This window comes from Trachinotus anak, unplaced genomic scaffold (assembly GCF_046630095.1).
Source record: "Trachinotus anak isolate AG129_WGS33_773 ecotype Australia unplaced genomic scaffold, CSIRO_AGI_Tana_v1 ptg000008l, whole genome shotgun sequence".
NCBI lineage: Eukaryota > Metazoa > Chordata > Actinopteri > Carangiformes > Carangidae > Trachinotus > Trachinotus anak.
Window position 1 is genome coordinate 27163752 of NW_027273859.1, and position 27876 is coordinate 27191627.

The 27876-nt window shown below is 37.9% G+C and overlaps 1 protein-coding gene across 1 annotated transcript; it reads left to right on the top strand.

Annotated features, from left to right (window-relative positions):
* On the top strand, positions 1–27805 carry mapk1 (mitogen-activated protein kinase 1). Its single transcript, XM_071483908.1, has 9 exons — positions 1–350; positions 19288–19470; positions 20533–20722; positions 21184–21300; positions 21749–21863; positions 22607–22738; positions 23631–23740; positions 24029–24157; positions 27179–27805. Exons 1-8 carry the CDS (start codon positions 205–207, stop codon positions 24143–24145), a joined length of 1110 nt encoding a protein of 369 aa, XP_071340009.1. The 5' UTR covers positions 1–204; the 3' UTR covers positions 24146–24157; positions 27179–27805.
* The last annotated feature ends 71 nt before the right edge of the window (positions 27806–27876 follow it).

A 27876-nucleotide genomic window follows, 5' to 3' on the forward strand; every position in this document is an offset into this window, starting at 1 on the left:
AGCACAGCCGCGGTGTGGTCGCTCCGATCGGACGCGAACGGGAAGAGAAAACCTCCACACGCCGAGAAGGCCTGTAACCCTGCTGCAGTCACAGCCACGACGGATATAAACACACACACACTGATTTTTCTAATCTTAGCTGCTCTTTTTTTTATTATTTGATAGCCTAGTGTAAAAAAAAAAAAAAAAAAGCCAGTCCTCATAATGGCGACAGCTGCGGTGTCTGCCCCTGCTGGCTGCGGCCCCAGCCCCGGGCCGGGAACGGAGCTCGTCCGCGGGCAGGCCTTCGACGTCGGGCCTCGGTACAGCAACCTCTCCTACATCGGGGAGGGAGCCTACGGGATGGTGTGGTAAGTGTACCCCGAAGAGTCTTTTTACTTTCCCAGCTTTTTTAATTAATTTTTTTAACATATCTCCTGGAGTTTTAGCCGTTTAGCCCGACGCAACGTTAGCTAACTTGCATCTTTTTCCGTTAAACACTAAAAAACAGCGTAATGTTTTCGCTAGCAAGCTAGTGTCGTTAGCTTAATGAAGTCGGAGTAAAGTTGTGGGGAAAAGAGACAAAATCACTGCTGAATTGGCACATTTTTTGTACTGGTATGTGTTTTTCTTTTCTTTTTCTTTTTTTTTTTTTTTTGCATTGCAGTCACTGAACTCAACTTATTAGTTTGCATCAATTAACACCATCGAGTTTTTACACTTAAAACCAGTCACAGCTTCTTTTAACTGAGTTTTTTACGCCATCGCCGTGTCTGAAAACGTAAAAACGACTTTTAAAATCAACACATCTTCAATTTTTGTCAGTAATATTTCTACAACAGGCACCCAGCAGGGTGTGTGCAATCCTCCACTTTAAACCAACATTGATTTTAGCTTCACTTAATAGTGTCTTTTATTAAACTAGTGTAATAACCCTTTTTACACCTGACCACTAAGTATGATTTCAATTGTAATCAGTACATACTTTACAGTGATCCCAGACCACTACATTTAAAAAAATTTTTTCATTACATCATCACCATAAAATGTCTATGTGTTATCTACTATGTTTGGGTTTCGTTGGTGATATTTGCATGATACATCTGAAAATATATTACAGGAGCAGCTCAAGGGTTTTTCCTTGTACATTTGCTTCAGTAGCTGATGCTGGTAACTGGTTACACGCAGTATATGTAGGAATTTATAGGCGAGATCCACTCTGGAAATAGTGTTTTCTATCTAATGATATGTTATCAGGGGTGTAGTTGATGATTTACTCATCAGAACTCAGTTTGTCATCCATTTTATCTGTGGTTTATAGATTGTATCGCCTTTTCCTGCATGACTGTTTTCTTAATTGTACTAAATTTGTAGTGCACTTTCTGATAATCAACCCCTAACATGACAAAGTTAATTCAATTTTAACTGCATCTCAGATTGTATTAAATCAAATCCCCCCGCTCCTTAAAAAACACAAAATCTTGTTGTTTCTGTAGTCTGTGGCGATGTAGTTAACCTTAAATGTGCACTGTACTGTATTACATAATATATTGTCCTTGTGTCAAACAGCAGCAGTGTAGCTCTTTCTTCTTCTGTGGTTAGAGGATCTGGGTTTCCGAGAAGGCTGACACAGTCTGCCTACATGGTTCAGACACTGCAGGTTGTTTAACATGCTTTTGTATGCAAAGTGGAAAACTCGCCAAACGCACACAGCCACGGTTGTTTCTTGTACAATCTCCTATCAAACAAATGATTGGTACATGCTGTAGCTCAAGGCAAGCAGACCACATGAAATACTGTTCACCATTGCAGCCCCAGTGTCAGAAGGATGTTCATTTGTAAAGTGTTGTCTATGAAGCTGCTCTTGCTTTAAAAGAGACAATGAGGTGCAATTATGACGGTTGATCAATCTTTAGAAAGTAAAACTACTGTCTCTGGATTGTCAGATTTGAGTATTTGCTGCTTTTTATCAGTGGAAATTTAAAAGTTTTGGGCGTTTTGAATGTTAGCCAGACAAAATAAACATAATTAATACATTTTTAACCAAAGGAATCTGCTGATTGAATGTTGGAGACAGCTCTTTATGTGTGCTAAATGAATCATTATTTAATTATGATCAACTATTATATATTTTGATTTCTAAACAGACCAATAAACAAGCTAGAGCTGAAATGACCAATTGATTAGTCCATTAACAGAAAATAAATCAGCAACTATTTGACAATTGATAAGTTGTTTAAGTCATTTTATCTGGCAGAAATGTCAAACCTTGATTTGCTCATTGCTTATTTCCAGCCCTAAAACAAAAAAGATTTTAGGAAATAAGTAATAGAAACGACAAACACACACAACATTGATTTTAATGGACACAGCTGTTTAACGTTTTCACTGAACATGATAACACAATCAAACATAGATCACAATATTCTGAGTTTCTGCGATAACCTACCTGGAGATGTGCTCACACAAAGAATAGAAATAGAGATGTTTTTTCTAAAGGAACCCTGGGCATGTTGTCCTCTTAGCTAACAATTAAAGTCGATATACTACGAGTGGTAACTTGTGTGAATTTTTTTTTTTTCTCCCCACTTTTAGGCGTGGTTCTCATTGCTGTGGTGCCATTGCACTTCACCTCTCGTCTGTCATTCACACGGTGTGGGTGGCACTGTGACGTTTTATACCTTTCAACTGTTTTAATTTCATTTCACTTTCTGTAACCTGAGCTCTCTTCATTACCTGCTCACCCATTCTGGCCATTGGGGGCTCCTGCCTGCTACCCAGGTCCTTATTCTTCAGGTTACGGCAAATGCATCGTCAGTGGTGCTGCCTTGAGCAAAATACTATCACTGTATTGGGTCAGAATACTGTACATTTAAAAGATATTTTAGTACGAAGCGTGTTGTGACCAGTGTATTTCAACTCTGGAATGCTTGAATCCATTTGTAGGATTCATCAGGGCAGGTGTGAACAAAGCCTTTCAGGTCACAGCAAAAACCTATAAGCTAATATGCTTTTAAATGTGAGTCCTGGTGATAGAGTGTATTAGGAGTTATATTCACAACCAAATACAGGAAACAACCCAGAAACACAATGATTTGTGAGTATAAAGTAAAGTATCTCTTATTTCCTGACATCAGGGATCACAAATTACAGCAACAAGCACAGACAGGTCCATTATGCTTGACTAAGGTTAAAGGGATATGGCAAATGACAGGTTATAAAAAAAAAACTTGTGCATTAAATGTGACCTTTTTTTCTTTTACAAGCCCTTACACTAAATAAGCCACAACATAAACTGTTTAACTGTATAATTTGAACAAGAATTGTGATTCATTGTCTGTGAGGTTCTGCAGGAGAAATTTCAATTTTTTTTTTTTCCAGTCCACCAATCTTTTGTTTTAAAGAATTCATGACTATTTTCATCCTGTAGCCCTTAAAAGTCCCATATTTTACAGTTTTCTGGTGTTTTATTTGAATTGTTGATATCCATAAGAAGATACATTTGTGGTTTTTAGTATGAAGAACCATCTCAGTGTGGTCTTACAGCTCCTCTTTCAGGCTTCTCCCTGAGGCTCCACCAACAACAGGTTACTGACTGTTTTCTGAGTGTTTGTATAAAAATAGCGCAGATTTCAGATAAACACCTGGGGAAATCAATTCCTGCAAGGTTGGACACTTGGTCCAGATAGGCAGTGCTGAGGGTGGTGTCATTTCCGTTGTGACATCACAAAGTTACAGAATGTTGGATGGCTTGTTTTAAGACAGTTTTTGAATCTGGACTGTGTGCATTTATTCCGTGGATTGCACACTTTGATACTTTCACAGTATTTATTTAGCTCCTAGACTTGCTTTATAATCAAAAAAGACATGGACATTTCACTTTCTACAATACGGGACCTTTAACTGAGTGTGTTACCACCTTAAACCAGCAGCAAAATGTGTATAAAACAGCCCAGTATTCTCTCAGTTTTACTGTAATCTTCACTGTTCATGTAAAAGCCCGGTTCTTTACTTTGGTGTTGTTTCTGTGTTTTACTGGTGTGCTCAGAGGCTGTTGGAGTGGGTGATGTGTTAGTCTCAGCCTCCTTGCACTTGTCTTGCTGTGTTCTGCTTCAGACTTGTGGTTTTCAGTCAGTTGGTCATGTTGCTTTGATGTGCAGCAGCCAGAGAAAGTGGTGCAGGGTGTACTTCATACACAGCCCTCGGTTTGCATCTGAAATATTTTTAAATTGCCTCAGGAAGTTCTTTATTTATCTCTATTCAGCACATACTGGTGGCATCCTGTAAACAGCTTCGTTTAATCAATTAAGTGTTCCTTTTCTTTTTAGCTCTAGCTTGGTTACACATTAGTCCTATAGCTGGAGCTATGTTTCTGCACAGATCTACCCAGACATGTCATGGTACCAGTTACATTTTTGTAACTGTCGGCAGATATTATTTGGCCCAACATTTGATAGCATCAAATATTGTGATATTTCCCACCATATGCCTTATTTTTCATAATAATGAAAAAGAAAAAAAAATAGTGTGTAGTAGCCGCATCACTAATGCCTGAAATATCGTGTACAATAATATGCAACTATGTGCATCAGACAGATTGCTGAATGCTTAGTCCATCTGTCAACAAGCCCAAACAACTCACTTCTGTGCAGTCTTAAAATTTTAATGGACATATTGATATATTGATTACACAATAAAAGCGTTTACAAATACAGGAAGTACTACCTAACTTTCTCCACTGTGGTCATGTGCTGGTTTCTGCTTTCTTCTTTTTTCAATGTGCAGACCTGAAGCATTTCAACAGACTTGATCACACAGAAGATCATGCACGCACAGGGAGGATCAAAGATGCAAATTTGGTGGCCGAGGTGTTGTTGTGTCTGTTGTTGTGGCTAATGTTTGTCACTGAGGCTACACTGTCTGTTTTCAGTGTTGTAGCCAGGGCTCTGATGTTTGTTGTGTTGTAAAACTTTGCTCTAAAATCACATTCTAATAAGGTAACAATCATGACTGCAATGCTCCTTTTGCACTCTTATAAAACAATTTGTCACCAATATGTGATCTAAATTCCTCGTTGGGGAGTGTGTTTTTAAAATCTCGGTTACCTTTTGTTCCTCTACCTCAGTGCATTTTCTCATAGGTGTCCTTTTTTTTTTTTTTGTCTTTCTGAGAAGCTGGAACGAGATACAGGATGTTGCTGTCTGTTAATCTGAGCATCAAGCCGGTGTAAAATAATTTTTTTGGTATTCTCTCTTCAGAGATATAGTTGTAGTGAATAATTGAGCAAATCTGCATAGGACAAGATGGGATAGGGGATTAAAGTAGTCTTAGCTGCAGCCATTATCGATGTAAAACAAGTGAATTTCAGAGTTTTCAGTAGTTTACATAAAGAAAGGCCTGCTACTCAGTATACTCTATAAAGTTTTGAGTCTGTGTTAGGATGCTGTTTTACAAAACCTGACTGTATGGTTAGAAGGCGGTCGACTCTGAGGCATGTCTGTGTCATTTTCAGAGTAGGCCTATTTCTGTTCTCAATAGCCTCTTACTGATGGTAAGGCTGTTGCATGTCAGCGCTTTCCAGTGGCTGAGGGCTGCGCAGATTGACGTGCCGGGGCCTCTTAACACAAGCCTCTGTCCGTGTGCACCTCCTGCTTACACAATCACAAGATACTGTATCGCCCTCTGCGATGATATACTGTGCCTTTTCAACCCGCCCACATGAACAGTTAGATCATGGGGGAATGCTGCTGAAGTGGCTCCTGTGTATAAAAAGTTTTATAACTGAAAAGACTGGTGGAGCTTGGCAGTTTGTAAGAAAGAAAACATTGGGACTGCGTCTCATTTCCTCTACTTGGAAACACTTTAGTTTGATTTGTTTGTTTAATTGCTGTTGGATCGGATCATCACTACACTGGCACCAGTGGCACTAAAAACTAAATAAATGTAACTGATTGGAGGAAATTAAGGCTGAACAATATGCAAAAAAAAAAGTAAATCATATTGCTTTTATTTTTGACAGATATTGTGATTGCAATATGCATCACAATTTTAGAGGGAATGAGAAAGTTTTGAATTTCATTTTCACCAAAAAAAATTATATTATAATATCGATGAAATCGATGAAAATATTATTTGTAAGCCAGAGCGCCTCTGTAGCACCACAATGTTTCATTTATGTTGTGACACGTTTTATCAAAAAACTGCAGATCTTGGGATTTAGATATTGCACTCGGACTTACTGCGATTTCAATAATAATTTGATTAATTGTTGAGCCCTAAAGCAAATATTACATTTTATAATAAAACTGACAAAGAATTTTCATTTATTTCAGTAATAGCTTCGACTCTGTTTCTGTTTTCTTTACTTAAGTGTAAAATGCAACACTGAGATGAAGTTATAACATAAGTCTGTGCTATAATTATATATTATTATAATTTACCTGCAGTCTGGTAATGAGCATGTGTAGAGTCCAGGCAAAGCTCTTTGGGACTTGTTTGGATTTAATTTTATAGTTTAATTAGTCGTTGAGAGATACAGTGCACGTCTTTGCACCAAATTACCATTTACCAAAACACATATTGGTATTGACCACTACTGATATATTTCACATACATAAACTGTGACTCCTCCTGGTGAGTCTGACTCCTTTTAATCTTGAAATCGACTCTTTGACCCTCCTGATTCTCTGCCGTTGCTGATGCTCCGCTTCATCCTGCCATGAGCCGTCCTCTTGAAATGCCACCGTGACGCCCATCTCCATGACAACCCCTCTGCCTCTGACATCAGTACCACCACTCCACAGCCAATGGGAGAGGGAAGGAGAGAATGAGAGCCTTGACACTCTGAGATCCTGTTGTGCAATTCAGAAGGAGATGTAATTTGTGTAATTTGGGTGATTACGCCTGCCAAGACGAGCTCAATGACTTCTGGTTCAACAAGTACGTAAAACATTCACGCACGCTGCTGCTTCTTGCATTGAAGCTGGCATCCATGTTCATCATCAGGGCCTGACAGAAGCATTTTGTTGCTGCACTGCTATTGCATGTCGGCCTTTCACTTGCTGCATCTACATATTACTAATCCAAATGAGCACAAACCCGTCTGCGTAAGTTGCAATGAAATACATAATGGATGTTGTGTTTTGCGTGGAGGTAAAAAAAAAAAAAAAACAATGACATGATTTCATGCAAAGTAAAATTTGCATAAGCAGTCAGACGGCTGTGATGGTATCTCTTGGTCTCATTTTAATGTTAAAGTTTGCTTGCAGAAGTTGACGTTGCATTTGTATCAGACCACGCGAGTGCTGTCATCTTTTAGATGAAGTCGTGCTGATGTGGGCAGAAAAGCAAGTTTTCACCCCTGACAAACTCAGGGATGACCTTCCTCCGTACTTCAGCTCTCATGTCTCAGACGTTTTGTGCAGGTTTTTCTGCAGCTGTGACCGTGCAGTGTTAAAGCGCTGAAAAGACTAGCAACATATTTATGTACATGCAAATTTGCAATGTTGCAGCATGATTTCTGTCTTTTCGTGCCTTTGAAATACCATGGCTCTTACCACCCCTTAAGCTATAAGAGGTGGTAAATTGCCAGCATTGTTTATGGTTTAGGTCTGTGGTTTTTTTGCGTAGGTTGTTTATGGACAGTCAGCAGACAGATGTGGTTGATTTTCCTGCAGGGTTGTAGTGAAGTGAACAGTTGTGGCATTCTTCTCTGGATCTTTTAAGTATTAAGGCTTCACATCAGTTGAAAATCAGAAATGACTGAAATCTACAAAAAATTTTCAAAGTGAAACCTTCAGGTGTCTTTACATGTGATAATCTGAGAAAATTTGCAATTTTTACTTTATTAAACAAACAACAAACAAATGAAGAGGAGCAACACATGCATTAATCCGTTAATTCTGCAAATATTTAATTTGCTGTCACATAAGACAAAAACCTCACAACTGTGAAGCTGGAACCATTTCTGCAGGTATTATAGCCAGAAAAAAATGACTTGAATGATTAATTGATTATCAAAATAGTTGCACTGCTGATTGAGTAATTGTTAAATTGATTAATTGTTTCAGCCATATAGGGTGTAAAGTTTAATTTTTGGTTGTGATCTTGGATTAGACATTTAGCTCTCGTGACAACTTGTATCATTAATAAAGCTAAACACAGTGACAGTTTGAGACTGATCCAGAGAGAAAAGTCTTGTATTTGTCAGATTAAACTTTGATTTATGGAGAAGGATTGCAAATTGTTGTTTGCACAATACTCTTTAATATATTGTCCTGTGAGCTCTTGTGTTAATTGTTTGTCCCCACTCAGGGATACAAGAGGATGCTTCATGTAATTGGCAGAATTTTGATGTGTGCAAAATAACACCATGTGAATCTGGTTGGATGTAGAGACTCGGCCGGCTGCTGAACCTACGACCTTGCAGATAACGAGCTCAAACAGAGATACAGAGGTTCGAGTGTTTGGTCAGCCCTGGAAGTTATAAAGCAGTTACACAGTATATGGGAGTGGCAGTGTGCTTATAGGCAGAGGAATAAAGAAATGATAAGTGCTTTTTATAGGGCTGCTGTGTTTGGATAGTACTGTATTCACGGTGTTTGCTGCACTGCTTTCACCAATGATTTGTCTCAGCCAGCAAACCTGTGCTTACCTGAAATACTCACACTAACTAGGTGCTTATTGACCAGTGATCAGGTGGAGTTGACTTACCTTTCATGGCTCCACAAAGGAGCCATTTGTTTCCACGCCAGTGAGGTTCTCCATAATCATTGTGTCACTGTGTAGCCAAGATTACCTTAGGTTTTCAGGTAAATAAACTAGATATATACAGTCTGATTCAATCTGTGCTAGTTGCTGTGATAACGGGTTCAAATCTAAGATGTGGACGGAATAAAAACGTGAATTTCTGTGGATTAGCATTCCTCATTTATTTAATAATGGAAGCACATCTGTATTCAGCCTGGTTGTTTTACGTGCTGTCTGTTTTAAGCCTGTTGTGTAACTCAGCAGCTATTTGAAGTAATTAGAGAAGTGCACTGGGTCCAGTTTCAATCATAATGACTGACAACAATACAACACACATTATTTTCATTATTTTTTTGGAAACTGAAATCAGACTTCTCAAGTCTTACAGATATCAAGTCACAGTGGGTTATAAACCACAGCATATAATCACATAATGTTCAAATGATATGATGATTTTTACTTTAGGACTACAACTAACAATTATTGTCATTATCTGCTGATTTTTTTTCTTTTGAAAACGGCATCCATTGTAATTTCCAAAAGACCACAGAGACATCTTCAAATGTCTTATTTTGTCTGACCAACAGTCCAAAGATACTCAGTTTATTATCATTATGACAAAGAAAAGCATCAATTCCTCATATTTGAGAAGCTGGATATATGTAACATTTTGACTAAAATAATTATTTGATTGTCAAAATAGTCTCAGATTAATTTTTCTCTTGATTGACTGATGGATTACTTGACTAATCTTATATTTGACAAACTATTTGAAGCTTCTCAGATGTGAGGATTTGATGATTTTCTTTGTCATATATGACGGTAAACAGAATATCTTTGGGTTTTGGAATTTGGCTTTTTTGTTGTTCTGTTTTATGATCTATGAATGTGACGATTATCTTGTTTAATGGATTATATTTTCGATCGTTGAATCATAAAATGGTGAAAAAATAAGAATGAAGGTCATAATTTTCCAACAATAAAAGTGATGTCTTAATACCTTTTTTTTTTTTTTTTTTCCTCCCTTCGATCAACAATCAGAAGCCCAGATATATTCAGTTCACTGTTATTTAAGGCTGGTGAAAGCACAGAAGCTAGAAGCATCAAATTTTTGGTATTATTATTATTATTATTATTATTATTATTATTATTATTATTATTATTATTATTATTATTAATAATAATAATAATAATAATAATAATAATAATAATAATATTATTATTATTAGAAAAAATGACTTAAATGTTTAATTGATCACCAAATAGTTTCTGATTAATTAATCTTGGGTTGTGGGAAATATTAACAGGCATTTTCCATCACTGTCTGACATTTTCCATCATTATTATTTATTTTATTAATTGTTATTAATGTCAGATTGATTGATCATTTTTAAAAATAATCATTTGGTATTGATGTATAAGTACTTTAAATATTATTACAGGGTTCTTTACAGGAAATCATTAGCTGGTAAGCCATAAAGATCTTGACATATCTGAAGTCAGGATCAGTTTCGTAGCAGGTGGCAGCCTAAATAAATTACGCTCAGGTAAATTTTTTTATTTCATTAAAGTGCATACATGATGTTGGCTGCTGTTTATTTCAGGTGTAGTAGTCCACCTCTGCACTTCAGGTGAATCTAATGTAAAGCTGTCCTGTGACAAAATACTACATACAACAGTGAGGATACTACATGTCAAAGTGAGGATCTATAAAGACTAACATCAAAGATCAATGCACATTGCGTCCAAAGTGCAAAGTCGGAAAAGTTGCTTCCCCAAAATCACTTCCTCAAAGTTTCCTCACAGGTTGTGGAAAGGTCTCAGAAAACCTTAAACAACATTAAAGCAAGTTTCCTGTTTAAAAAAAACTAACAAAAAAAACAAAACAAACAAAAAAAACAACAAAGAACAAAAAGGCCCTAGAAGATATTAAAAAGTCTTAAATATAGCTATAGGTCTCCTGCCTGCTGTACACAGTAATATTAGTTACAGAATATTTGGTCATGCGATTATGTGCTGTTAGGAGATGTAACACAGTGGGTTGTGTTGGGGGACTTTCATTGGGCGCTGTCAGACCTGCAGCAAACACTGTCAATACCGCTGCTGCAGTGGCTGCGAAGCTCCACATCTCACGAATGGGCAAGTGTTGATTTTAAACTAAATCTGAGCTGAGGCCAGGTCACAATGGAAATGACTGTTATATACTGCTGGGAAAAATGTGCCGTTAAATTCTGTATCAAACCTGCTGGTTTTCCATTATACATACCTACAGTGTGTTTGTGTATTAGGCTTTAAAATTAATTCTAATGGTCTTAAAATGATCATGAAATTCTCAAATTGAACTTGATCAAAACTACAGAAGCCCTGTAAAGTGAAACTAATGGATTTGTATAGTGATGCATTTTTCTTGTTAATGCAGAAAACGGGAAAACACAAAACAGGCCCAGTAAAGAGTCGAGGTGTTTTACCAGGATCTCTACACACTGTTTTCCTGCATCAAGGCAACATTTATATAGTGTAAAAAGTGTGTATTGTATTTTGCCGTGGAGGGCTGGAGCCAGACGTGGGGTTTCCAGTCCATCACGGAGCTGGTTTATCACGTATCTTATGATACAGCCATGCACTGCTTGACTGAAAAGTTCTTGTAAACACAAACAGCTAAAACAGGTTATTGTGGTTAGTATACACAATAACAGGAAGTGTATTTTGATGATAAAAAGATGCAGCCAAATCTGAAATATTTCCTTTGGGTAAATCCTTAAGTGACCAAATATGCAAAGCAGAATTTATTAATATTTTGTATCTGTCCACAAATTGTGTTTTAGTTTGCTGAACACCTCCATTATAAAAAAAAAAAACAAAAACAAAAAACCATGTCGTGTGAACATGTGTAGTTGATAGTCAGTGAAGCCTGAAGCTTTACAACGGAAACCTCTTAGTAACAGAGATGCATGTCAGTTCTGAGAAAAAGATTAAACTAACTGATCTTTGAGCAGAAATATGATGAGATATTAACTCCACAATGAAAAACAACAGAGTGCATGTCCACACAAATCAAATGTAGAATCAATATTAGAAACAATAAGTCAGTTTACAAAGTAAAATCAGTGGATTGGATTATATTGATGTGTCGCGGTAACAATGAAATCATATCGTGTAGATTACTGGTAGGGAAATGTGGAGAAGAGATGATATAGATAAGGGTAAAGCTGTATGATGCAGCGAAGATTTTAAATGATGGATCATCAGTTAATCACTTGGTCCATATCCAAAAATAGTAAAAACAGCCCATCAGTGTCTCAGAGCCCAAGGTAATGTCTCGGTGTGTCTGAGCAATGGTCCAAAACGTTAATATTCAGTTTTAACGAGAGAGTACCAAAACTTCCAATGAAGAGTTTGAACAAAGTTCCAGTGACACACTATTGGCTCGCATGAGTTTGAATCTCTTTTTACGTGCTTCTGATAAGGAGCACGCTGAAGCTGAGTAGCTGTCAGTCAGACGATGTTGTACAGCTTGTCTGTGGCAGCAGGTGAGCCTGCAGATATGTTGTCGCAGTGAAGGACAGCTGCTTTGTACAAAGTTGTGATTGTTCGCTCAGGGCGGCTTTGCTCACCTGTGTTCTCCATTGTTGTGGCAAACAACGTATCATTACGAGCTTGACAGGTCAATAGGAAATGCCATAGGTCAAGCTGATTTGAAAGTTTTAGAGCATCCTCTTCTTAAACACAAGCTAAACTACTTCAAACAATCTGTTGTGCTTGTAGGCTGTAAATTTTGAATTTGAACACGTCATTAGAGTTCAAATATAAACATTTTTCCCCATATTTGAACAGATAGAATAAAAAGTGACGGCCCTTTTTGCAGGTTAATTTCTGCTATCGACCCATTGAATGTTTGATGAGTTTTTTTGTTATTTTTAGCTCTAATTAAATATTTTTAATTATGATTCAAAATTCTTTATGATTTTTCTGCTTATCCAGGCGAAGATCATATTGTTATTATGAATTATTGATTTATTGTCATATACTGTTGGGAGGTGCTGACAAAAATGATAGAAATGTCAATAAATGAATGCACTTGGTAAATAATGTATAGGCCTCATCATCCCCACTGGTTGTCATTGATACCGTTCATACTGTGGCTGATATAAACATGAAACAGGTGTTAAACTGCACCTATGTGGTGTTAAAAATCTCTTTAAAAATCCTGAATGTAACTTTGTGAACCCTGCAGGAGTCCTAAAACAGCATAATGCAAAGACCCTCTAATCCTGCAGCATCACTGCTGAATGCAGCAGATGGACGGCCTCACTGCAGACTGGTTTGGAGCCTGTTCTTCTACCCTGACACACAAAGCACTGGACACATGTCCGACTAGTTTGTGCACGGACGTTATATCTGCACTTTCTCTGTATGTGTTGCCCTTAAGCACGGTGAGCTTTTCCCCTTCTGCCTTCAACCCAACCCTTTGAACACTGTCATGGTAACAGGCCTATTGCATAACACAGTGGCTGCAGTGTAAAGCCTTGTATTTCCATCTCCTTGGAAACAGAGCCCCCCTCCTTCTCTTTCTTCACCCCCCTCCGTGCTCCTTCCTGGGCACTGAGCATGCTCAGAAGACCGTACAGAAGCAGAGGAAACAGGAATGTAATTTCAGCATATTCTCTTCTAAATGCAGTGTTGCACAGAAGAGACCACAGCACAGCTCTTTTGATTTTTGCATTTATCTGAAGTTTCCCAGAGGTCAAGAGACAGGACTACAGGACTATTCTAGTACAAGTGTTGCTTTTGAGTTATCATCTAATCTCAAGCTTCCCTGGTAATTTGGATGCATGTCTTAGATTATGGCTGCAACCAGTTATTTACATGCCACAATTCATAAATTCCCATTTACAGATTGCTTGTTTTGTGCAGCCAAAAATCCAAAACTTAAAGGTATTTAAATTTGCTCATCGAAGAAAAACAAAGTATTCACACTTGAGAATTTGGAAGCAGTGAATTTTGGGCATTTCTGCTTAAAAAAGGCCCCAAAATAGTTTCAGTGCTACCTTCATCCAAGCGTCAACGTGTTGCATGCAACCTCTTAAATAAAGCAACAAAACATAAGTAACACTTTGCCTTCTTTCTTTCACTAGGGAGTTACAGTCAGCTGAGTTAGGCAGGTGCCACCTTCAGCTGGTTGTGAGTGTTCAGTCAGGTGTGGTCTGCCCCCGCGGGAAAAATGTGCATTGGTAACAACCAAAACTGTCGGCAAAGTTAGAGCATTAATTTTTAAAAGTCCCAAGTGACTGAGAGCGGCAGTCTCAGAAACTAAAGTCCACCCTTCAGTGATAAGGCTGAGCAGGTCAGGGACTCCCACAGTACACCGAGACAAGTACTCTACTACACACTCAGCTCGGTGTACTTTGTACTTCCTCAAAAAAGGCACTTGTGTTACATGCCTGGACAAACTGACAAGGAACTGAAGGGCTTGCCTCAGTAAACATGGTGAAATGTAGTATGAGCTAAGACTGTCTTCACTTCTCTCTGTATTAATCATAGCCACTGACGTCTCTTTTCTTAACTCCTGTGCAGCAGGCAGTTGTACAACATCTATACATTTCTGTAAGAAATTGTGTTATGAGTAGAGCTCCAGCTATCTATTAACCTGTCAGTTCATTTTAATCATAGGTTTAATAGTTTCATCTGTAAAATGTCAGAAAAAAAGTATTTAAAAAAACACAAACACTCACACAGTGGGTTTTGTGTCTGCAAAAGTCTTTTTCATGAGACCTAAAGATATTTTTTATCAACAGTTATATAAAACAGAGAAAGCAGCACATTAGTGGAGCTGGAAGCAGAGAACATTTGTAACTTTTTAAAACAACTGTTTATTATGAATGATTATTTATTCATTCATTTATTTGTTACGATTATTTCTCAGTTAACCATTTGGTCTGTAATAACACTTCATTTCCCCCAATTCAGATCAGTCTTCATTTGAATAATCCGATGTCGATAAATAAAGTCCCAAGATCGATCTTTTAATAATAATTAAGGCATTTGTTATTGTAAAGACATTTTGCTTGTGAGTTGACATCATGCGTAAGAAAATATTGTACTGTGTTAAAAACTGGTGCAGGCTGTACCATTGACTGTGAAGGTACAGTACGTCTGTGCCAAACTGGCTCTGTCCTAGATCAGACTTTAGCTCTAAATAAGTCTCGTAGCTCCCTGCTTCTCTGTACACGAGGGTATCTACTGGTGTAGAACAGTTACATGGAGAGCAGTTTCCTCCCACACACTCTCTCACACACACACACACACACACACACACACACACACACACACACACACACACACTCACACACACACACACTCACACACTCACACACTCACTCACTCACTCACTCCCTCTCCTCTCGCACAAGTGGAAAGGAAGGTCACTCATATTTCCCTCGCAGAAGGCTGGCACACTTGTGTTTACATTTTAGTCTCTACACCCCCCATCACTATAGCAACTCAATTTCTTATTTTGTCATAGTGTGTGGGTGTTGTTCAGTCATTTCTGTTGTTTGTAATGTGCAGAAATAAAACCATGCTTGGCTGGATGCAAGCGGTGAATCTGGAGAACTTAAGGAAACCATTAATAATGCAAGCTTTCTCAATTTGTCATCCTGCAGTGCAGCTGTATTGGGCAATTTTGGGGCTTGTGATGGCACCAAATGGCAGCAAGTTGCAACAGTTTGAGGTAGACATCCAGAAAATCTTGGGAGTCTAGCAGCAGTAATTAGCACTTGTTGGCGGTGGTTTTGATGTGTCATTTCCTGTGGACTTGAAGATGTCTGCCCAGTTTGCGTATCCAAAACCAGACTATAAATTGTCCTTTCTCATGACATTACATTTCATTAAAACCTCAATGTGCGTTAATGATCAAGAACCAAATAATTTCCTGTAACCCTTAAAACAACCGAGAATTGTATGAATACATTATTAACTGCACTTGAAGGCAACACCCAGATATCTTTTTATTCCCATTTTATTTATCCGATTGAACAGTAGGGGTTGAAGTAGTGGGGTGGAAGTTGTGCAAGATCCAGGTTTATACCCTATTGTGGGAATTCAAAATATCTCAGGCTGACTGAGCATGAGAAAGTTGAAGCAGCCTGTGAAAAGAGCCTGAACTTCAACAATCTGTAGACATGTCTGTACCTGGAATGATGTCTTTATTGTGGAGGAGGTGTCTCATTACAGGCAGCACCAAGGTTTTAGAGTGAAAGTGAACAGTTAGTCTTCTGGGGTCAGACAACCAGTCTGACTTTTTTTTTTTTTTTTTTTTTTTTCGCATTTGTAAAACAATAACTTCTTTTTGTTATTTTTTTTTATCACATTTTGCTTGGGATCAGGATTATCATCATAATGTGTCATAACCTGAACCTGACAGCTGCCAGAAAACAGTTTCAACGTGGCAGCACAATGTAAAACAGTTAAAAATCTGCAGAGGAAACAGAAATCCGAAGCTTTCAAAGGACTGTAGGAACATTTGACCACTTGATGATACCAATTAGTAAATGGCAGGCAAAAACCAAGCCCGATGTACAGCACATTTTTCTCCTCTTTATGTGTTAATGCCAAAGTGCATGCTGGTATTTCTTAACTGTTTACATCTGATCGTACGTAGGATTTTAGTCTGGTGCACTTTCTCTTGATCTTCTTTTATCTGATGTCCAACATGTCTCCTCATGAGGCGATTAGTGAGCAGTGAAAGCAAATGTGTTTATCCAGTCTGCATGTTGTTTGTAAACCATCCATTTTTATCTTTTTGTATCAAACACTTGATTTTACTCCTTTGAGCTGTATCTTTGACACCAGTCTCCATTTTGAAAGCAGGGCATTGACAGTAAATCACCTCTGTTGTGAATCATGCGTGCTGTGAAAGGCACATACCACCTAAGCTTTGTGCATTAATTTATTGCCATTCCCTGGGTCTGGCTTTATTGTGAGAATAAAGGAATCCCATGCATGCAAACATGCTTCATCTTTTCCTGTTTATGTTATGATTTTCTTTATTGGATTTCAGATGCCAGTATTGGAGCTGAGCTGCGTGCTTATGTTCATACTCCTTCCATCATATGAATTGTTACATTACAGGGAATGTTGAAAGGAATATTTGTGAAGGAATTACTTAACACACAATGACAGGTTTGTCTGCGAGGCTGTGTGATTGTGTACATTCAAAAGTGCCAAATTCATGCAGTGAGGTTACGGACAGTTGTCAGCTCCTCAGTTCTGCTCATTAAAATCCTGGACTTCAATTCTTTGATAACGAAATTTAATGGGTGCTTATCAGAAATGTTTATGTCACATTTTATATCAGCCAATATTACTCTTTTATTTTTTAAATCCCAGCTGTAAAAATATATTTAACCATAGACTATATATAAAAATGGACTTAAACTCCAGGTCTGAAAGTGAATCTAATAATGAAGAGCTTTAAAGCATTCTATCTAATGACCATCAGGGGCCGACTCCATTGGTTGTAAAAAGAAGTCTGATTGTATTGAAGTCTATGGGAAAATGTCTCTACTTCTCACTTGATTTATTCCCTCAGTAAACATTTTCCTAATGAGTTTATGGTCTCAATCTTTCGGTTCAAGTCTTCTTCAATACAACTTGATGTTTATTTTTTAAATTTTGGTCCATTTAGAGGAAAATAGACCACCCCTCACTCCTCCTCAGCTCCACCTTCTCGTCCAAATATGGTTTCTTCTGGTTTCAAAAAACCAAGATGGCGACAGCCAAATTACAAACTCCAGGCTTCAAAACAGCAGCTCACAAACAAATTAATTGAACTGATAGTAAATACTCACATCTGTATTATTTTTGAAAACTGGTGGATTCCTCAGTAGGATTTAGTGACTAAGGCCTGTTACTCATTACTCAGTTTTTTGTCATGCTAAATGTTTTGAAATGCATTTCAAAATATTGCAATGTAAAGCATCTTGTTAGCACTGTTAACATTACCTATAGTAAAGAAATACTACAAGTAGAGGTTTGTTCTTATTTCTGTTTTTTCATTTTTGCAGTGTGGTAGTGAAGCCCTAAATGTGAAAATCCTGAATGAGCTTATCTTGATCATGCTACACAACCTCTGAAGCCTCCTCCCTCTGGTTTGATGTAGCATTCTTTGGCTGTGCTGTGGTGTGATGAGCTGTGGCGTGGCGTGATCATATCAGCAGGACACAATCACTCTGACCTGCAGTATTAATGGGAGCTGCCTGGACCAAACAGTGATGCTCTTTTAACTCAACTGAGCTGCTTGTCATCGAGCTGAACTGATGGCTGTGGTTATGCAGGCTATTAGAGAAATGTTTAAAAGTCAAGTGTCAGTGCAAGGAGCTCTTGTGTAGAATAAAGTTTTCTGTTGTTTGGAGTTTTGCTCCAGTGCAGTGGGCCCGTATCTGACCGATACTGCAGCGGCCTCACTGTCGTCTTCTCCAGCCTGTATCAGAGGTTGTTTTTCCCCATGTTAAGATAAAGCTAATGCTAATGCAAACATTTCCTGCTGTTACTACATCACACTCGGAGCTTTTCACTGGCAAACCATAGGAAGGAAACAGCATTTGTCACCAAGGTTAATGCCTGACAATTGCTCTCTGGTAAAACTTGGTCTGCACAGCAAATTATGGTCTAATTTTTCTGTTCTTTTATGTCAGTGGACCATTTGAAATTATTTCAAACAGTAATTTCAATTTCACTGTTTCACTTGTATACATTTTGTCATGAAGTTGCAATTACACAACTCTGCAGAGGGCTTTTAATTTGAAACTGGAGACACGTGGCGACAGATTTTTATTCATCTTGTATGATGTGTCAACTCTCACCACACGCTTTAATCATGTTTTACACGAGCAGAACCTGCAACTTGTATGCTCACAGTGTTCACATGAGCTGACCGTCCACAAGGTTTAAAAGTAGACTGTGGAATTGCTCACTCTGAAAGGGATGCCAGAAATCTGGCTGATCATCTAGGAGTCCTTTTATTGATTGATCAAGTGATTAATCAGATTAATCAGATTAATCATGACCCCCGTCAAACTGCATGTGCAAAACAGGAAAATAAAACTGAAAAAATATGTTTAGGTTCGTAAGATAGGTTAGTGATTGAGGGACAATCCATGCAGTATTGATCGGGGACAGTACACCTGCTGCTGCAGTAAACAGTGGGGCAGCTGTCTTCCTCAAAATAAATCCACTGTAGTGTTTGTTTTGCCACTGACAAGCTCAGATTGTTGATATAAGTGTCTAACAACATCATGAATAAGATTCCTATAGACACAGACACGTTTTTGATAAAGAGTAAGATCCTTTTTGTTGAACCGGAAACAGGCGTTATACCAATACCAGACTCCATTGACAAAAACAGTAATTTTACCTCCAAAACATGGGAGGTAAGCTGCTGCGGTGGTCAGGTATACCGTTCTTTCTCAATACTGCATGAAGATTTTAATCAATAATTTACATCTCTTATTTCTTCAACAGTGGTATCTAATAAGTTTTTGTATTATTTTTTTAATTCAGCTCTGCCTATGACCGGGACAACAAGATTCGTGTGGCCATTAAGAAGATCAGCCCATTTGAGCACCAGACGTACTGTCAGCGCACCCTGAGAGAGATCAAAATCCTTCTGCGCTTCAAACATGAGAACATCATCGGAATCAACGACATTATCCGCACACCAACCATCGACCAGATGAAGGACGTGTATCCTTTCACTTCTCTAAGCTGGGACACAGTCTGATCGACTGGTTATAAAATGTCATGTGTCTGAAGCTGAATTTTTAGCCTTCAAGTTGGGGCTTGATGGCGTTAACAACATTTTTCTGGCATTTAAAGTCGGCAGTTTGTTAAGATATTTGACGGTTTTCCTCAAGTTTCTAATACAATGTTTAGAAAAAAATTCTTTGTTATCAGTGAGGTTTGTCTTACACTCCAGAATTTGTTGTTTTAACTTTTCCAGATAAAAACTCTTCCTACACAGAAATGAGCTTTTGTGTTCTCCCTTAATAACCTAAACCTCGGGAAGTTGCAGGTACAACTTGATTGTGTTTTTGCTCCAAGAACATAAACAACCTGCTGTAACAACAAAATCCAAACGTCTGAGCTACATGATGCAAGGTTCTTTCATTGTCTTTGTAATGGTAACATAATTTAATTTGATTGTGCCTGTAAACCTAAATATAGTTTGGATTCAGGGGCTGGGCAAAATCACTAAAAATCAATCTGGCAGATAGTAACAATTAGTTTAATTCTTGATCAATCTGCTATTTATTTTACATATATATTTTATTAGTCTGTAAAATGCTAAAAAAAAAAAAAATGTAAGAAAGGGACTCAGAACTTCTGAGAGTCCATGTTGATGTTTTCAGTCTGCTTTATTTTCCAGTACTAGTAATGATTTAGTAAATAATATCTTATTAAATACACATCTGCAGATTCATCATCCTCAGTGGAGCTTATATTAAGTCTTTGTAGTAAAAATAAAAAGGAAATAATGGAATATGACTTTATTTGAAGTAATGAATTTATCAGGCATACTGATAGGACTAAAATTAGGTCATTAAGAGTCATAATGTTGGGTTTAGTCACTTTTCGATCAGTTGCTCTGACCTGTTGGAAACTCAGAGACCTTGTTTTGAAGGACATAAGCACGACTTCCAGATGGGAAGGAAAATGACTCATCTGGACAGGATGAAGTTTTGTATTTTATATTTTGAGCATAAAAACACGAGGGGTGTCAGAGCTCTTTAACCTGGAACTGTGCAGATATATTGTCCAGGATCTCATGGAGACAGACCTGTACAAGCTCCTGAAGACTCAGCACCTGAGCAACGACCACATCTGCTACTTCCTCTACCAGATCCTACGAGGGCTCAAGTACATCCACTCTGCCAACGTCCTGCACCGCGACCTGAAGCCTTCCAACCTTCTGCTCAACACCACCTGCGATCTCAAGGTAGTGGCTCACACAGATTGGGCTGATTTTGAAGGCTTATTTTCACTGTCACTGATAATTTCATGTTTTGTTTCTTATTTAATATTGGTTGATTATTTTAATGCCAAAAAATATTCACTCTCATCCACCTAAAGTTAGTCTTCCTCAGTGCAGAAAGGCCTGGTTTAGTTTTAATTTCAGTGTCCAACAATGGTCTAAATTCCTCCAGAGAAACACTGTAACACACTTTTGTATCTATGATGTAAAAAAAGATTTGTTAACTTACTAAATGCTCAAACACACATTTCATTACATGTGTGACTGACCATCATATTGGAGGAGGAAAGCATGAAAACTGATAGTTTAAAGATCAGTATTATCATAAAATATTCCCCCGACAAACACATGCGAGGCACAGCTCTCGATCATGTGTCCTCTCGCGTTGCAGCCGTTCACCGTGTCGTCTCTCTCACTCTCTGCAGATCTGTGACTTTGGCTTGGCTCGTGTGGCTGATCCCGACCACGATCACACCGGTTTCCTCACAGAGTACGTAGCCACTCGTTGGTACCGAGCACCTGAGATCATGCTCAACTCCAAGGTGAGAGCCCTCAGCTGCCGTGACGTGTTTACATGTCAACAAATGAAAGTATGAGTTTGTTTTTCCACTTGAGTTTTTCCTCACAAGGACAGATCTGATCTCTGTTTTCAGTTCACACTTCAGTCCTGAATTTTATTTTAATGTTGGGGAAACATATTGACAATGCAGGTGCACTGTGTGTTTGTTTGTTTATTCTGACCTGAATTTAACTTGAGGTTACATTAGCGGCTCCTACATTTGTCAATAGTAATTTAAATCTGAACTTTTGCTTTGAACCCCGCAGAGAATCTAACACAGCCACAGTAAAGGCTTTTATTGTCACTGCTGTTGTTATTGTTACTTTAACAATGTTTCCATTCATGCTTTGTCAATATCATTCAACTCATATGAAAAAGACTGTATATGCACTGTAGTCCTGACGGTGTCTTTGTGCCCCCCCCCCTCTCAGGGCTACACCAAGTCCATAGACATCTGGTCAGTAGGTTGCATCCTGGCTGAGATGTTGTCCAACAGGCCCATCTTTCCTGGGAAGCACTACTTGGATCAGCTTAACCACATTTTGGGTAATGATTCTCTTACTGGTGCTGTTGGTGTTGTTTAAATAATTTAAGCTTCAATCAATTTTGCTTTTTGAATTTATTACAGAAAATATTAGATTTTTTTTTTTTTCTCCATTTAATTAAAATTTTCTTTGTCAGTTTGAAATTCTTCATGGCTGCAACTAATGATTATGTTTATATTCAATTAATGTACTTATTACTTTCTCAATTAATCAATTAATATTTACTATAATGTAGGACTGTGAAAAACATTAAATCCTCCTGTTTGAAAATATCATTATCACTCGTTTGGCTTTTTGGTTTGAAAAATAAATGATTTAAACAAAGAATCAATTATCGAAACATCATTTTCAAACACACAACTTAAACACTCAACATTTTATTTAATTATCAAACCTTTTTTCATAACTTCATATTTTACTATAAGTTAAGACAGATATAATGTCAGTGATGTTTTCATAAAAGATTTGACAACTTTAGGTTTGAGCTAAACTATCACTCTCTCTCAGTCAGTAGCAGCAGCTTCCTGGTTCCAGTCCATAGATACTGTAGCTGTTAATATGCATTTATCAAGTTGTGCTAGACCACATGGTGCTTCTCCCATCTGTCATTTCTTTCTGTCGTAATTTTTACTGAACAAAACTTTCTCACATTACAGAAAACCTTTTGATATAATTAGTGTGTTTCATTTAGAGTTGTGTACTCAGAAAGTAAATCTTCTTTATTATCTCCTCCTTGTCCCTCAGGGATCCTGGGTTCTCCCTCTCAGGAGGATCTCAACTGCATCATCAACATTAAGGCCAGGAACTATCTTTTGTCGCTGCCTTTGCGCTGCAAAGTGCCGTGGAACCGCCTCTTCCCCAACGCTGATCCAAAAGGTCAGAAGCCTGGACAACAACAATTCCTGCTCAGTTGTAGAACATCATGACTGTTCCTGAGGCTGAGGCTGAGTATTTGCAGGCCTCGAGAAGTCTTTGTGTGTTTTTGCATGTGTTGGTGATCTGCCAAGAGATGTTACACAGCTATAAGCTAAATTAGATTTTTTGCAGCTGTGGTTTGTTGCACACAGAAAGCTTCAGGTTTCAGTCAGCATCAGCTCTTAACGGGATATAAATATGTGATATAATTCTCTGACCATATTGTCCCCATCATACTTTCATATTCTGTCTGGTATGATTGTGAAACACAAATAAAATTTCATTCTATGTAGAATTTAAAAAAAAAAAAAAAAAAAAAAACTAACAAAGCCTCAAACTTTGTGAGCTCTGCAGACACAGCAGGGTCATCTCTGCTGAACAATTTCCTGACGAATTCGTGCACAATATCACTTCATGGGAGGCACAGGTGCAGCAGGAGCAGAACACTCATTCACCACAGCAGCACTCCAGCGTTTTCGTGTGAGGGATTTTATTGTTTTCAGTGCATTAGCAGCTCCTGCTGGTTAGGATGGGACCTGGGGGAGGAGAGCAGTCTGTCTACATGTTACACGAGCCAACAGTGAAAAAACACAGTCTGTAGTCAGGGAAGGAGGCTTTACAAAAAATGAAGTAAATGGATGAATATAATGAAAATGTATTGTTTCATCTTCAAGCTTCCTAACTAGTGCTTCTGTTACAAAATCACTGAGTCAAATGCATTGAATTCCAGTGAGAGAGAAGGAGGTACATCTGAACAATCCCAAATATTTTAGTATCTTGCTCGATTATTAGAATTCAGCTCCAGTGCTTGGTCAGTAGTCACAGTCTTCATGTTGTGCTGTTTGTGCTGCAGCTCTGGACCTGTTGGACAAGATGTTGACCTTTAACCCTCACAAGAGGATCGAGGTGGAGGAGGCCCTGGCGCACCCTTATCTGGAGCAATATTACGACCCCACAGATGAGGTGAGACGGTCATGTTGGTCTGTTAGATGTCAGCTAGTGCTAAATGGGCCTGTTCTGAGTAAGGATACATAATCATTTCCTATTGATGACTTCATCCTGTGTTTATTCGGACATGTTCTGTTGTTCTAATGTTTATGCTTTCAGAAGAATCTCTAAACACTTCAGTAATGGCCAACACTTTGTTTTAGTGGTGCTCGAGGTTTAAACTGCTGAGCATGATGATGATGAAAAGTCTTAAGTCTGTACTGTTTGTTTACATCAACGTGTCCTCTCTGCCGCCCTGTGCAGCCTGTTGCTGAGGCTCCGTTTAAGTTCGACATGGAGCTGGACGACCTACCCAAAGAGAAACTGAAGGAGCTCATCTTTGAAGAAACTGCACGTTTCCAGCCTGGATTTAGGTCCTAACATCTCACACAGGTAAGTCCACATCACTGCAGTCCACAGTCTAGAACCTGAAAACAAACATAAACCCAGAGAGAGACAGTGTTCAGAACTACAGTTACACAACAACGTCACCGTTACCAGCACTGACGTTTTAAAACAACCAACCTCTCAGGGTCAGAAAGATCAGGGAGATCCTCGTCGCAGTCAGACGTTTCCGCCTCTGCTGCTTTAAAAACACAGAGGAGTTGAGTGTCCATCATGAAAACTACTTCACAAAAGAATGTTCCGAGTCAGTGGTGTTATTACAGCTTTAAAATCTAATATTAAATTTAACAAGTTAACACTTGAGAGCTGAAGTGAACCTCGCAGATACAGATTTAAATCTAGCTTGTGTGGAGTATGAAGGAGAAGTACTTCACAAGCATGAGACCACTTTAAAAACTGTCCATCTGAACTGGCAGTTTAAAGAAACACCACCAAGTGTAACTCTGCTTTATCGATGTCTGTTTATATCCAAAGCAAAACCTGGAACATTTGTGCCTGTGTCCAGATATTTTTTAAGAGGACACAACTTTGAGAACATATACAAAAACATTTTCAAGGAAATTTGTAGGATGAAAAATTTATGTGAAAACCCACAAAGATGTAGTTTTATGGCACTTTAATGTTAAACACATGCACAGCCTTGATTTGGAGGATTCTCTATAACCGTCACATTTTATTTCAGAATGGATTCATTAGTTGTGTTTAGGGAGACGGATCAAACCTCAGTACTGTTATCAAGTACAGAATCAATGTCTGGTCATATTTTTAACCTTATTTATTTATTGTTTAATCAAAGAGTTTCTTGTGAAATATACATTTTACCTATTTTATACTAGAACTTGGAGCATTTAATTCAGGTATCATATCAGTACAACCGTCAACAAATTTGATGGTTAATTCTTTAATGGATGAGTATTTTTCCTGCCTTACAATAACTAAAATAAGCTGCTCTGTTAGCTTACAGTCGCATATGAATCCTATAAAAAATAAAATCATCTGAATTTAAGTAAAGATTCTTAATGCAGCTTCTGAGACAGCTGAGGTTTTTTTTTTTTTTTTTTTTTTTTTTTTAAAGATGATGAATGTAAACACAAAATATCACTATTCTGGTGCCTTAAATAAAAAATAAAAAAAAAAGTGTTCATAAACTGCAGGTCTTTAACCATCAATATTGGTGAGTAAAGTAAATATTTTGTTGAATATATCACACTCCTCAGATGTGATGCTAACCATCAGCTGTAGGTTTTACAGCCTATCATCTGCTTTAATTAATGTGTTTGCTTTCTGCTGCGTTTTGATGCATAACATGGGTCCACTGAAGAGGACTGAATTAGAGCAGCCCAAAGTACATGGTTGCTCTCTGCAGTTTGTTTCTGCAGCTTTAAAATCCATCATAATTCCTCACTTCAGTATCTGTAACTTGCTTTAACTTCATAAATCATTAAGAATTTGCAGCTGTAGAAATATTTTAATTAAAATAATCCAGGTATTGATATGATAAGAGGAGCCAGATTGAATGGGAAGTTTATTAGATCGGGAAATTATAAGATAAAATGTTTAATTATTAAGAATTTGAATTTTTTTATAGAGAAATATGTAACTAGAATTTAAAGACTTAACTGGTGTAATTACTGTTTTTAAATTAAAAAAAATGTTAAGTGACTGATGTGTCTGCACTGTATATGCATTACACTGCATATTTAATTGTATATTTATCAGTTTGAATATTGGACAGGCAGCAGAAAAGATGAAAGAGTGAATTAAAATATTCAGTTTCCGCTCAGAAATGAGAACAAATCACTGTTTTAGGTTTGATGGACACATGAGGATAAATGTAAAATCTTTCATGAACTGATGGACACCAACAAAACAATCCATATTTAGTCTACAACAAAGCCGAGTACAGCCCAGTGCAAATCTCTAAAACCAGTGTGAAGGATTTAGTGGCATCTAGTGGGGAGGTTGCAGATTGCAACCAACTGAATACCTCTCCCCCTCACCCCTCCCTTTCTAAGTGTGTAGGAGAGGCTACGGTGGCCTTAAGGTAATGTAAGGTCTACAGAGCTAGCGTTTGGTTTGTCCGCTCTGGGCTTCTGTAGAAACATGTCTGCCTCCGTGGAAGAGGAACTGCTGCCTCTGTAGATATGTAAATTCATATTAACCCACCAAAAACACAACCATTCATTATACTCTAATGAAAACATAATAATAGATATTCCATTCATGCCTCCTACATCATACACAGTGGTCCTTTAAATGAGTCAGAATTATTGTTTTTGTATAATTTTTAAGTTGAAGTGTCGGGTATTTGAACAGATCTATAATTTAAAAAAAAACAAACAGGTTAGATAGACTTGATTGAAAATACAGGACTCAAGCTACAACCTCAAATGAGTGCACCTGTGTTGCAGCGGTCACAGGTGAAGGAGAGACAACATTTATTGATGAAGATATCAATGAAAGTTTTTACACACAAATACAGAATGAAAAGACAACTCTCAGTCTCAAGAATCTTGGCAGGAGAGAAATTTTCCAACTTGGCAATGAGCAAAAATCTCACAAGATGTTTTTAAAGGAGAAAAAAGTGAAAACTCTGACCTGGTCTCGTACATCTCCTGACATGAATCCAATAAATCACCTTTTGACGTATTTTGAGGTGAAGCATCTGAAAAAGATTCATCTGAAGAATGGCAGAAAATCTCTCCACAGATTTATACAAGACTGGATTCATCCATGTTCAGGACGATCGAATCAGTCCTCAAAAATAAAGATGGATGTGCAAAATATAAAAAATAAAAGCATGGAGACTCAAACATGGACTTTTTTATCGCAGTTTAATATTTTTCAAATTAATCATCTTTGCTCTTCTTGATTAATAACAACAGTGTATGAAGTGGGCAGGATGTGTAATTGCTCAGTGATATTGATCAGGGTTGTGATCAGTTGTAACTGAAACTACGTCGATCATCATGACACTAAATATCTCATCACTGTTTCCTCTCCCTGCAGATCACTCTGTGGACTGGCTTCTGCGTTGCCACTGCTCCTCCCCGCCTCCACACTGTTGCTGTGATTTTTTTTTTTTTTTTGTTTGTTTGTTTTTGTTTGTTTTTGCTTTTTTTATTTTCCTCTCCTGTTGTCCTCATCACCTGGATTCCTTGGGTCTCACTTGTCAAGTCCACTTTGCTCAGGAATGGCGTCAGGAATCAATCAATCAACCATTCTGTCTCTTTTTTTCTCTCTCTCTCTCTCTCTCTCTCTCTCTCTGCCCCCCCCCCCCCCCCCCCCTCGGAGGTGAAGGGTGAGGGGGATCAGGGGTCACATCACAGCTTACAGTTTTGGGGGTGGTTTTGTGTTTTAAGCCAAGATAAACAATTTTTTTTTGTGTGTCTCAAAGGCGTTTGGCTCTGGCTAATCATATTCAAGACCTTTTTATGTGATAGACTAGCTGTTGTGTGTTTTCGGTGCAACTGTCGTGGTCAAAACTCTGCCTACATTGCACAAACAACGGTTAAAGAATCATCCATCATAAAAACAAAAGGTCTTTTGAAACCTCTAACCTTTGTTGCACTGTTACAAGGGATATCTCTGATCTTTTTTCTCTCTTTATGTCTTTGGAAAAAAGGAAAAAAAAAACCTGAATGAAATTTAACTGATTTATGCAATGAAATCACATAATCAGCCAGAGACTTTGTGGGCCACAAGCC